This window comes from Baudoinia panamericana (assembly GCF_000338955.1).
Source record: "Baudoinia panamericana UAMH 10762 unplaced genomic scaffold BAUCOscaffold_8, whole genome shotgun sequence".
Classification (NCBI taxonomy): Eukaryota; Fungi; Ascomycota; class Dothideomycetes; order Mycosphaerellales; family Teratosphaeriaceae; genus Baudoinia; species Baudoinia panamericana.
The window spans coordinates 412,230-423,943 of NW_006911264.1; the positions used below are offsets into that span (position 1 = coordinate 412,230).

The 11,714-nt window shown below is 54.6% G+C and overlaps 6 protein-coding genes across 6 annotated transcripts; 2 read left to right on the forward strand and 4 right to left on the reverse strand.

Moving 5' to 3' along the window:
- The first annotated feature begins 321 nt into the window (after nucleotides 1-321).
- BAUCODRAFT_35085 (uncharacterized protein) lies at nucleotides 322-1,759 on the forward strand. Its single transcript, XM_007679214.1, has one exon. The coding sequence runs from the start codon at nucleotides 347-349 to the stop codon at nucleotides 1,469-1,471; it is 1,125 nt and encodes a 374-aa protein (XP_007677404.1). The 5' UTR covers nucleotides 322-346; the 3' UTR covers nucleotides 1,472-1,759.
- A 615-nt stretch (nucleotides 1,760-2,374) lies between these two features.
- BAUCODRAFT_149122 (uncharacterized protein) lies at nucleotides 2,375-3,840 on the forward strand (the record flags this gene model as incomplete). Its single annotated transcript, XM_007679527.1, has 8 exons — nucleotides 2,375-2,584; nucleotides 2,638-2,696; nucleotides 2,754-2,836; nucleotides 2,910-3,129; nucleotides 3,180-3,202; nucleotides 3,256-3,591; nucleotides 3,649-3,737; nucleotides 3,793-3,840. The coding sequence occupies 8 exons, from the start codon at nucleotides 2,375-2,377 to the stop codon at nucleotides 3,838-3,840; spliced, it is 1,068 nt and encodes a 355-aa protein (XP_007677717.1).
- On the reverse strand, nucleotides 3,793-5,162 carry BAUCODRAFT_35087 (uncharacterized protein). The gene is made up of 2 exons (XM_007679215.1): nucleotides 4,822-5,162; nucleotides 3,793-4,772 (listed from the first exon to the last, which is right to left on the reverse strand). The coding sequence occupies exons 1-2, from the start codon at nucleotides 4,924-4,926 to the stop codon at nucleotides 3,936-3,938; spliced, it is 942 nt and encodes a 313-aa protein (XP_007677405.1). The 5' UTR covers nucleotides 4,927-5,162; the 3' UTR covers nucleotides 3,793-3,935.
- A 1,012-nt stretch (nucleotides 5,163-6,174) lies between these two features.
- On the reverse strand, nucleotides 6,175-6,733 carry BAUCODRAFT_35089 (uncharacterized protein). The gene is made up of 3 exons (XM_007679216.1): nucleotides 6,650-6,733; nucleotides 6,580-6,595; nucleotides 6,175-6,524 (listed from the first exon to the last, which is right to left on the reverse strand). The coding sequence occupies exons 1-3, from the start codon at nucleotides 6,662-6,664 to the stop codon at nucleotides 6,349-6,351; spliced, it is 207 nt and encodes a 68-aa protein (XP_007677406.1). The 5' UTR covers nucleotides 6,665-6,733; the 3' UTR covers nucleotides 6,175-6,348.
- A 517-nt stretch (nucleotides 6,734-7,250) lies between these two features.
- Nucleotides 7,251-9,629, reverse strand: BAUCODRAFT_35090 (uncharacterized protein). The gene is made up of 2 exons (XM_007679217.1): nucleotides 7,422-9,629; nucleotides 7,251-7,364 (listed from the first exon to the last, which is right to left on the reverse strand). Exon 1 carries the CDS (start codon nucleotides 9,411-9,413, stop codon nucleotides 7,695-7,697), a length of 1,719 nt encoding a protein of 572 aa, XP_007677407.1. The 5' UTR covers nucleotides 9,414-9,629; the 3' UTR covers nucleotides 7,251-7,364; nucleotides 7,422-7,694.
- Nucleotides 9,630-9,634: 5 nt separating this feature from the next.
- Nucleotides 9,635-11,046, reverse strand: BAUCODRAFT_35091 (uncharacterized protein). The gene has a single exon (XM_007679218.1). It carries the CDS (start codon nucleotides 10,901-10,903, stop codon nucleotides 10,031-10,033), a length of 873 nt encoding a protein of 290 aa, XP_007677408.1. The 5' UTR covers nucleotides 10,904-11,046; the 3' UTR covers nucleotides 9,635-10,030.
- Between the last annotated feature and the right edge of the window lie 668 nt (nucleotides 11,047-11,714).

Here is an 11,714-nt window from a genome sequence, read left to right on the forward strand (position 1 = left end):
TCGTGAATGCGAGTATGGTGTGGACTGTGGAACGCTCATTGCACTGTTTCTACAGCGGGCGAAGATGAGAAATACTTGAAGAGCGTTGCGGTGCAGGGCTATTCTGGGTCCCGCCATCACTAAAGGCGGTTACATTTGGCCTTGAGTGCGGCTCCTGCTAATGAGTACCACGACCAGGGCATCCGCCTAGCGATCATCGTCGTGAATGCTCTTCCATGTGCGCCGAGCACTTGGCAACGGACCCAGCTTCTTTATTACTCTCCGCCGGAGGAAGTCACTCTTACGCTTCTTTTCATATTATGACTACGTTGTTCACTTTCTCGACTGTGATGTTGCTAGGCAGAGAATGATAGTTTCTTATGCGTTGGATGGATTTCGTGGCGCGAGTGCACGGAGCACCGTCGTCCTTTCGACGTCCACATCTCGCATAGCTCGCTTCGAACACTTCATCAGCATCCATCCGTACCATTGGCATGATGACCTAATGAAATTATATCTCATCCGCCATGGCGAGACTGTCGACAACGTAGCCGGCCTTTTCGCGGGTGTGCGCGATTCGGCGCTTACCAACTATGGAGTTGATCAAGCACGCTGTCTAGGGGAGCATTTCTCAAAGCGCGGTATAAAGGTCACCCATCTGTTCGCGTCGCCGCTACAACGAGCCGTAAAGACAGCCGAGGCGGTCTTGAAGGCGCAATATACCCTTCCGGACGTCAACAGCAACGCCGGCACCGCCACATTGCAGATTGTGCAGGTTGCTGAGCTCGTCGAGCAGGACTTCGGCTTCTATGAAGGCAAGCCTGTCTCATCCCGCCGTCAGTCTGATAATAGTAATCCTGCCTTTGTGGACGCTGAGAGCAAGGAGTCTCTGGCTAAGCGTGCAGATGCCTTTCTGGACCAGCATCTTGTACCGCTGATAAACCGGCACGAGCGAAACGCTGCAGCTAGCGGACTGCATGTGGTTGTGGTGTCTCATGGCATATTCCTATCACATCTCTGGCGAAGATTACTGGTACGACTACCGAAGAAAAGCTTGACCGTGGCACCGGAGGTTACTGCGGCACGGGGCAATCTCATTCTTGAGCACCTCGGAGGCTGGAGCAATACCGGCTATCTGGAGCTCGCTCTCACCAGGGATGATATGGAAGAGACCTCTAGAAAAGCTTCTGCAGGAGAAGCAGCGCCACTGCCGCAGGGCCTAGCAGAGGATTTGGCCTTGCCCACACCGGAACCTCCGGTACAGGGCGCTGACGCTGTAGTACCCCTCAATATCCTCAAGCCCAAGTCTAGCGACGCATCACCGATGACGGCCGTGCGCATTCTGCGTGGCTGGTCAACCGCAATCCTCGCCGTTGACAACAAGCAGCACCTTGTTGGCCTGAAAAGGCAGCGAGGTGGCATTGGCCGGCTCGCACACGATGCCGGACAGAAGAAGCTAGATGCTTTCTTTAAGCGCCAGAAGCCCGGCTGAGGTGGCCGCGATCTGTCGTCTGTATGTGAGGATCCCACCATCGAGCGAGGTATCACCGGATCATCTGTAAGCACTCCTTCCAGCGCATCAATCCACATCCTTAAGATGATGATACATCAATAACTCACAGACCTGTACCGAACTTTCCATGTAGAGTCACTATTGTCCAACTGCTGTCTGACGAAGCACTTTCCGCCGTCTCACTACAATCATTTCACGTATTATGAGCCATCGCTAACAATTCTTAATCGCAGATTTACAGAGTGCGCAGTTGCCTTTACCGGCCTGAAGGCGTTTCGCTCACGATGCATGCTATTGCGTGCAATGATGCAGTCCAAAGGTTGCGTAAGCTAGTACCGTCAAGTGGAAAAACTTGATAGCCCCAAGGATGGGTGTCGGCCGAGCTGTCTGCAAACCGCTATCTATCAAACATGCTTGGATCTATATGAAGCTCATGCCGTCGACGTGATGTAGGCAATCAAGCAAAAGCGTTCGGAGAAGCACGTTCTTCCGCTCCGAGCCCGTTTGAACCTCAAGGTCTGCTTCTCGAAGGACAGCTCCTGCGACGGTAATGTAAGGTAAGTTCCAACTTTGACATGGTTGAGATTGCCAATGTAGACGACAGATAGTATGTGCTTGGGGCGTTCGTCTATCTTGTGGGAAAACCAGTAATGGCTCGTCGGCACTGTCGACTCGGCAATCTGGTTGCACGTCGTGACCTACCCCCATCCGAACCCCACCAAGCAAAGAGCGACATCGGTATATGAATCCAACCTCACCAGGATCATCTAGTGATCTTGCTATATTGCTTCGTTGCGGAATCTCGCAGTCGCATCGAAGTGTCCCAGGTGTAAGAAGTATAGCCCATTCACTTGCTTCACGTCTTCCAGTCCATCAATGATCATGGCGGCCGCAGACATTCGGACATATACGATCCTAGAGGCAGATGGACAACATCCCGAAGGCTTGCTCGAAGATCAGATCTTCAATGTTGATCCCACTCACTCTTACAAGGTCCGATTCTTGCGCGCTGCGCTGGCGCCCAGTGGAACTGCGACCGTTCGACCATGGGCAGAGATTCCCAAGGACATCCGAGACGAAGTTCATGGCCTTGTATGGTAGCAATACGGGCCTTCCAAGAGATCCCTGGCTGACAACTCCACCAGATGATACTCAAGCTGTATCTGACCGAAAAAGACATCGAGCTGTTCCCGAAGCTGAAGGTGTGAGTTGCCCGGCCTCGCACATCCAAATGGTCACTGATCTCAGCCTACTATTGCAGCGTGGTTCGCATGGGCGTAGGGTACGATAGGCTTGATCGTCCAGCGTTGGCTAAACGTGGTGTCACTGTCTGCAACGTGCCTGGTGCGTTTAAATCTCCATCCGAACCACCTTCCCATCTGGATTCGGCGTTGACGGCTCGATGCTTAACACGTAGACTACGGCACCGAAGACATTGCGGACCATGCCATTGGCCTTGCCTTGTCACTTCGGAGAGGCATTCTCCTCCACAACGACCTGCAGCGAGCTACGCCGCCGGCGCCTTACTGTCCGGTCGACCATCCTTTGATAGCAAGATCCCGCGGCGCTACCTTTGGCATCCTCGGTTTGGGTCGAATAGGCACGGCCGCAGCATTGCGAGCGAAAGCATTTGGCTGGTAGGTAACTCCACATCCTCAATCCAATCGATCAATGCTGATCTCGGCAGGAACGTACTGTTCTACGATCCCTGTAAGCAACTCGACAGTTCAATCTTCTGTATCGTCGTACTGAGACTGCGACAGATCTACCGAACGGCGCAGACAAAGCTGTTGGATGCGAACGCACGAAGAACATCCAGGAGCTCTTCCGGAGATCTAGCATCCTCTCGATCCACGCACCCTGCACACGAGAGACCAGGAATCTTGTTGGCTACGAACTACTCTCACTTCTGCCGAAGAACGCTGTCCTTGTCAACACAGCTCGTGGAGAGATTGTCAACCTGGATGCAGTTGAGCAGTGCTTGCGAGAGAACATCCTTGCCGGAGCTGGACTGGATGTGCTTCCCGTCGAACCGATTGAGGAGCCTGCTCATTCACTCATCCAAGCTTACCGCAACAAGGAGCCTTGGCTTACTGGTAGTAAGCTGGCATCTCCTGATCGTCTGCAGAGGTTTAATTCGCTAACGTAGCGTACAGGGATGGTCTTGACTTGTCACACTGCATTCTTCTCGCCAAGCTCCATCGAAGAGATTCGCTCTAAGTCTGCGCAGACAATGCGAGAAGTGGTGAGCCTGACGAGCTGCTATTGCATGTCTGGTCGACGCTGACTTCGCGATGCAGCTTATTGACACGTTACAGAGCAACGTTATCACACCGGAGATGGAATAAAGCAAGACGTACTTCTTGATAAACGGACGTATAGCGCACGAGCTAGACTCCCCCACCACTGCCAGTATAACGTGCACTCGCTGCTGTTATCACCGTTACAACTCCGGCATGTTGATCACATACATCTTCTCCTTGCCGATTCTGCCCTTGCCCTCTTTCTCCGCCTCTTCCAGAATAGCCTCCAGTGGTGCCGTCGCACTTACGTACATACCTTGCAAAACCTTGCACCTCTCGTCCGCAGCCAGGGCAACCATGTAGTTTGCAGGCACATCAATGTCGGTATGCTTGAAGGAGCCGTTGCTGATGCTGGACATGAAAGCCTTCGTAAGCGGGTGGTCCATAGCGTCACGATTGATAGCATCTTCGGGCTTTCCAAGCTCAGTCGCGATAAAACCGGGGTTGACAGAGACCGTGGTCACACCAGTGCCCTGGAGCTCAATGCCGAGCGCTTGGTGGAATTTTGTGATGGCGGCCTTCGAGGAAGAGTAGGCTGACATGACAGGAAGGCTCATGGAAAGCACGCCACTCGTAACGGTAATGATGCTGCCAGAGTTGCGCTTGAGCATGCCCGGCAAGACAGCACGGCTCAAAGCTACAGGTGCTTTGACGTTGACCTCAAGGACGCGCCACCACTTGGCCATGTCTTCCGCCTCCGCCTCTACAGGGCCTATGCGAGAGATGGCGGCGTTGTTAACCAAGATGTCGACGGGACCGAGTTCTTCTTCGACCTTACCAACGATACGTTGAGCAGCTCCAGGCTCGGCGACGTCGGCAACAACAGCGATAGCATGGCCGCCGGCCTTCTTGATCTCCTCAACGAGGCTGTTCAGGTCGGCCTCGCGACGGGCAACGCAGGCAGTCTTTGCACCTGCGGACGCGAATGACTTGGCAGTCTCCCTTCCGATGCCGACTGATGTGCCTGTCACGATCGCCTGGATGGTGCGTTAGATCAAGACTACTACGCGGGAAGGTGTGACATACTACTTTGCCATTGAGCTTGCCAGCAAATCGTTCGCGAGAGATGTAAGGGTACGACTCGTAGACAGTAGGAAGGCTCCTCGGAGTCTCACTGGTACTCGCAGCCATGGTTGCAGTGGTTGAATAAGGTTTTGTGCTTCGGTATTTGGTGGACAAAAGTGTATGATGCAGATTGAGATGTAGTATTGACAGCGGAGGACAAGACCTTATACATCTACCTCCTTTGAGCCCCAAGCGGAGCATAGTTGTACCGCAGGCGCGTGAAAGAAACATTGGCAGACTGGGGAGGCGTTCATTCTTACGGACTTACAGGCAGGACTGTGATACATCAGTGTGGTGTGTTATGGTAATTGATGGAGTTAAAAGGTCTCCACTGCATTGTCTAGTCAAGTGAGACGGGCGGTACGACCTAATCGGGCCTTAGCTTGCTCGGACTTTAGATGTGGGGAGGACGCTGATGTGCCAACCACGCAACGAGTCACCACTTGGATGTTATGATCGGCAGCATAGCATTGAGCCTTGGTCATGAAATAACACGCAGTCGTTTTCGTCCCCCGTCCTGCACTGCCGAACAATAGCTCATGTATCCCGACATATACTGGCCGATACAACCGCTTTGATTTCCATTCAGCATCGCCAATACTGACCTACTGGTGTGTTAGATTTGCTCACCTTAAGCCTAAGCAAAGAAGCCCATGCTCCTTCTGCTGAACGGCGCCAAATCGTTGCATTCATACTTTAATCAACCACCATCTATGACTTAAGATTCTCTGGTGCAATATGAGCTGAACCATAGCACCAGACGGCCGCTCTCCGGTACGTCCACAGGTGAGAATGCGTTGAAGTTCGGGCCCCAGACGCTTGTCGCGCATAAACAGTCGTTGGATGACAGCGTGCCCATTGACTTCCACGGTTTGCTTTTGGTGTCCGCGACGGCGTGGAGTGTAAAACCGGTCGAGCAAGCCGCGAGTGTGACTGATAGAACTGATATGCCCCATGCATGCTTTTGAGGTTCGAAGGGATGTCTGAATGCTGAAAAGGTTTGCTGGTTCGATTAACGCGCGAGGGTGGACTTGATTTGCTTGGATGCCAGCAGTAAAGGCAGTCCTACAAGCTCAGGTAGGAAGCAGATATCTGCCACGTTGAGCACTCGGGCACTTACCAGAAGATGTTGCATAGGTGGGTGGCAAGAACCATGGCCTACCGTGATAGCTTCCTTGCTGCTGGAGAGTGCAGCTTACTACCTTTGACAGTCCATGAAAGCCGCAAGCCTACTTACGTGTGAGCTGGACACTGACTGGATGATGGGCTTTGATAAGCACTCTCATCGTGTTCTCCACAGAAAGGCAGACATGTTCTCAGTGTAGGTGATACAACTTCGATGTCATTCCGATGTGTCCGTGCTACAGAACGCCAGAGCTTACAGTCTGTCTCTGCACCTCAAATGCTTGTGCAATCGTGTCGTCAAGCCGCTCTCAGCCCCATTCGCAGCTTGTGTATGTGCCTCAAGCATGCCGTTTAAATGAACACTCAGGCCTTCTTCGCCTCAGGACCTTGCCGGTACAGCCGGAGCGTCGTGTCCGTGTACAGCTTGCGGCTCAAACTCCAGACCGCGGCGAAAATGGCAGCAGCAAGCACGACACCCAGTGGGATCAATTCCGGTGGGATCCGCTTGAGTGAGCGTAGGCGCTGGGAGACGGTGTGGCCTGTGCGGTAAGTCAGCTCGTGGGCGTGGAGGAAGGGTTATGACACTTGATGTACCGGACTGCTCTTCTTTCTACGGACCATGTCAGCGACGTTCGTGTAATACAATGCATGGACCTCTACGTACGGGGAGTGGCATCATCCGCTTTGCGCTGGTTTGGAAGCTCCGGATGGGCTGGGCTCGCAGCGTGGGTGCTGCGCGGGACCGCAGTAAGAACATAGTGGGTTGCTGGCGCAGCATGTTTGCTGCGAGGAAGCGTGTAGACTGCATCTTGAGGACTATCCTTCACCCTGTGTGTGGAGTGGAGAGCGAGGTTGTTATGCCTGTCAAAAGAGAGGCTGCCTGGTCACATTGACGAAGTGAAGGGAGGTGCTTGAGCTCCGGCCAATCAGCTGACCCGGCTCGTGCATGAGCCGAGTTCCTCCTCCTGCTTCAATCATTGATACCACTGGACATAGAGTAAGCTAGCACGGCGAAGAAGCGCACACTTTACACCACAGTCTATACCAGTAAACACCGCCAAGATGTCGGACGACGAGGATCGCGTTACCATGCCCTTTAAGTTCGTGACAGGTCTGTCTTCCCTCCCTCCACCAATGCGAAGAAGATAGCCATGCTAATGTGACCACAGCCGGTAAGCCGCCGTACCACCCATACGTCCACTGAACGAGACGAGCACCCCGGAAAAGTCTGTGGAGTGATGGGGAATGATATTGATGTACCTATAGGCTTCGATGCTCGCTTCCCGAACCAGAACCAAACCAAGCACTGCTGGCAGAACTACGTCGACTACCACAAGTGCATCCTCGCCAAGGGTGAAGACTTCAAGCCTTGCCGTCAGGTACAGCGAGCCAGCCTCACGACCTGTTCGCTGAGTAATGCTAATCATCTGTGGCAGTTCTTCCTCGCCTACCGATCCCTATGCCCGAGCTCATGGTGCGAGAGATGGGATGACCAGAGAGAGAAGGGCACCTTCCCTACAAGACTCGACACGTAATTGCGGCGCAAGGAATGGCGGTCGGCACGGGCGGAGTGTTGAAGGGTTACTGCGCGTAGCCAATGCAGCTCAATCAATCTGTACATGCAGTCTGCGCTACCGAACGCTCTCATCATGCAGAACTCGCTCAAATGCAACGCTACATTCTGCACGCTCTCAGATACGCCAGCAGTCTCATGCGGTCTTGTAAAGGGTGTCCAAAAACCCCCTTGCCAGTTCCCTGACGATGCTTTTATCCGGCAAAGCGCCGGCGACACCGTACAATGCCGCCGCATCGCCTTTCTTCTCTACCGCTTTGCCCTTGCACTCCTGCACCACCACTTCCAAATCTCTAATCAGCTCGTCCACCACCGTAACGATAGGGATTGTCACTGCAACGTGGATTGCCGGCGGGTCCTGCAGCGCATTCAAATGCCAGCCCTTGCCACTCATACCGTCAGCGACGTCGTAGACATCCACTTTGTCAGCGAACGGAGCGGCCTCATCCGCCTTAAAAGCAACGACAGACACCATCGGCTTGCCAATGATCTTCAAGCTCGCCTTCAGCTTCTCGTTCTCGCGAACCGCATCTTCAACCCGCTGTCTCGCGCCCACAATCTTCAAGCACGTATCTAGATAGCCATCCTCACCCATCCGCATCAGACTCGCCCAGCAGCCCGCAATCAACGCGCCAGGTCTCGAGCCGGCCATATTCGGGCTCGCATATACGCCGCCAGACCAGTCAGGACAGACATAGTACTGATACCGCCTGAGCTCCGTGGAACGATACAGCACCACACTGTTCCCTTTCGGCGCGAAGCCATACTTGTGCGTGTCGACGCTTATGCTCGTCACGCCAGGAACTCTGAAGTCAAACTCGGGTGCTGGGAAGCCTGCTTTCTCCAAGAACGGTATCACGAAGCTGCCGAGACAGCAGTCGACGTGCAATGGCAGTTTGTGCTTCTGTGCGAGTCGCGAAAGGGCGGGTATGTCGTCCACGATGCCATGAGGGAAGTTGGGCGCGCTGCCGACCAGCAAGATGGTGTTGCTGTTGATCAGTCGGCTTACCGTGGGTGTATGAACTCTGTAGCTCGGGGCCGGACAAGGCACGAGATGGACCTTGATCTTGAAGTACTCGCACGCCTTCCTGAATGCCGTATGTGCGGTCTCAGGTAGCACTAGCTCCGGCTCCCTCACCCCTCTCTCCTTCCACGCCTTCTGCCGCGCAGAGAGCACAGCCATCAATATACTCTCCGAGCCTCCACTAGTCGTCACACCCGCTCCGTTAGCCGGGCCATGAAAAAGCGCCAGCGTCATCGCAACAATCTCACTCTCCATCTTCCTCACCCCGGGAAACACATCAGGGTGTATGGGGTTACTGACGCCAAACTTCCGGAACGCCTCACTCTGCAAATCCGAAAGCTCATTGCCCCCGTGATACACCGCTCCACTGACCCTCCCATCCTCCCACCGCGTATGCTTCATCTCCGACAACTTCTCCAGCTCCTTGCGGATCTGCTCGACCGTCCATCCCGCAAGCGGTAAGCTCGTATACGTAGTGACTCCCGGTCCGGTGGGCACGAGCTTCCCTTCCAGTTCGCTCATCGCTTTATCCACATCCTTGCGCACTTTGGCCTGGACGAATGGGAGGCGGAGGAAGAGGGCATAGAAGTTGCGGTATAGGTCTTTGTAGAGGCGCTGTAGGGAACCGAGCAGGCCATATCCGCGTAGGTGTGCTAAAGTCTTGCGCGTGTACCGCAGGATGAACAGAACGAGTAGCGCATTCCGGAGGAGATCTATTGATCCGGCGAGGAGCTGCTGCCGGGTTGCGGAGTTGCGCAGGTCTAGGTTGAGGCCTGAACGGCGGAGTGGAAGAGTGGGCAGAGAGATGGACCGTCGACTTGAGCCTGGCATCTTGATATAATGGATTCTCAGCTACCGCCGAGTACGCGAGGTCATCGGTGCGCTGTCATGGTCTGCTCAGTGAGATTTCGCGACGCAGACGTGTCAGCGTAGATTTAGTTAGCCTGTGTCCGTGAGACGCTTCGGCGCTGGTGATGGAAGCTTCATTGCTCACATGTCATCGCAACTGTGGGGCGAACCGGTCAGGCGTCACAGCGTGCTCGGTGTTGGGTGGACAGATCAAGAAGACACCTTGAACAATGCCTAGACTTTATGCAACAAAGACTTCAGAGAAACAGTGATCGGGTTGTTGGCTGGCCGTGCAAGCATTACATTATTGCTTTCTCGCTGGGCAAAGCAGTTACAAGTACATGAAGACTCGACGGAGCCAACCGTTCTGATGTGCCTTTGCCATATGCATCGTCAATCGTACTCCTCCCTCAATCAATCATAAAACATGCTATGTTGGGTATCCGTCGTTTCATGCCCGGGACGCCCTAGTGAACGCCTGATCGCTATGGGATGACTCGCTTTCTGCAGCTCTCCAATGCGTGTTGGTGAGTGTCGAGGAGTCTCGAAACAGTGTCAAGGAAGGGCAGCTTGGCGCTACCCTGTCGAAGAGTCTGCGCTTAGATGAAGAGCAGAGCCGCAGCAGCAGCCGCGAGTCCACCCATTGCAGCAGGGAACTCCTTCATGTTTGCAGCATTGGTTGCAGCCGCAGACGCTGGCGGGGCCGGCGTGGTGGTGGCGGCAGCGCTTGACCCACTGACCGGGTTGGCTGTGGCACTCCCGCTTGCTGATGAGCTACCGGAGGCGGATGGAGCGGAGCTCGAGGCAGGAGTCATGCTCATGCTGGAAGTGCCCATCGGTGTGGCGCTTGAGGCGCTGCCGGAGACAGCACCAGCGGCGGAGGATGATGGAGCAGGAGCCGCAGATGAGGATGGAGCGGGCGCCGTAGTGGAAGCGGGACCGCTCGTGGCCGGAACGATAACTGGGACGACGGTGTTGCCGGAGCTGCTCAGAGAGGTGGACACGCTAGCCGGGACGCTCATGGTCGTGGTGGTGTAGGATGAAGCGCTGGAGACCGAAGCGATGGCAGCCGGGGTGCTTGATGGGGTGATGGTTGTGGTGACCGTAGTAGAGGAGATGGGAGCGACGCTGCTCGCCGGCACGCTGGACTGGTAGGCCGAGGGCGAAGAGCTTGCGGTGGCCGGGCCGACTGGCAGAGGAGCAACATTGGTGCCTGAAGAAGAAGTCGATTGTGAGTTGACCGAACTCCAATGCCAGCCCGGTACGGTGGTAGGAGACGAGGAGGGAAGGATGACGGGGATGCTGGTGGAAAGTGCAGAAGACAGAACGCTAACAGCGTTTGTCGTCGCCGCCTGCTCGGCGGATGTTCGTGATGACGTAACAGTGAGGAGGGTGGTAGGGGAGGCAGTGCAGGATGTCAGAGCGCAGGAGAGGATCGAAAGCACAGGGTATGTGCCGACGATAGTGTTCATGCTGGGGCTTGACGTGGCAGCAGAGGAACACTCACTTGACTCGCAGCTGTAGATGGTGGTCGCCGTTGTGGCGGTGACCGTCACTGCCAAACCTATTAGTGCCACCCCACTGTAGTCGGTCACGTATGCTACAGGCTCTGTAGAAGCGGTTAGCGTATGCTCATATAGGGCGGTCAATGGAAGCGATGATTATGTGATGGAGGCCGGTATGGCACTGATGACTTACCACCAGTCACATCTGCAAGGGCCGCGACCGCGAAGAGGCCGACCGCGATGAAGGAGCGCATCTTGATTGATATGCTTGGAGTTTGTTAGTTTCGATGAATGTCTGCTTGAGCAGCTGATGGAGATATGATGATGCAGCAGGAGCAATGGACGGGACGGCGGCGATATCGAATGGCGGTGCTGACAATGTTGTAATGTAGTGTGTTGTGTGGAAGAGGAAGAGATTTTCGTGCGGGAGCTTTTGTTGTGCACACGGAGTGAGTGTCGTTTGGCAGGAGCGGTGGGTTTTGTGTTTGTGCAACCCAGCCGTGCCAGCCTCCACAATCAGGGAAAGGGCGCGTTCACACAACTGCACTTACGATTCACGCATGACGCAGTTCATTGGCTTCAGCAGTAACACGACATACGAAGCTTGAAGTGCGTCTTGCATTTACAGGCGGTATGCCGTATTGCCATGGTTCATCAAGGCCTGCAGTTCCCAGCTCGCCCGGTTTGCCGACGGAGTGATGCAGGACGCGCTTTCCTTGTGCCAGGTCTCAACCTTGTTTCGGCAAGCAACCGAAGTTAGACCCAACGCAAGAGCGAC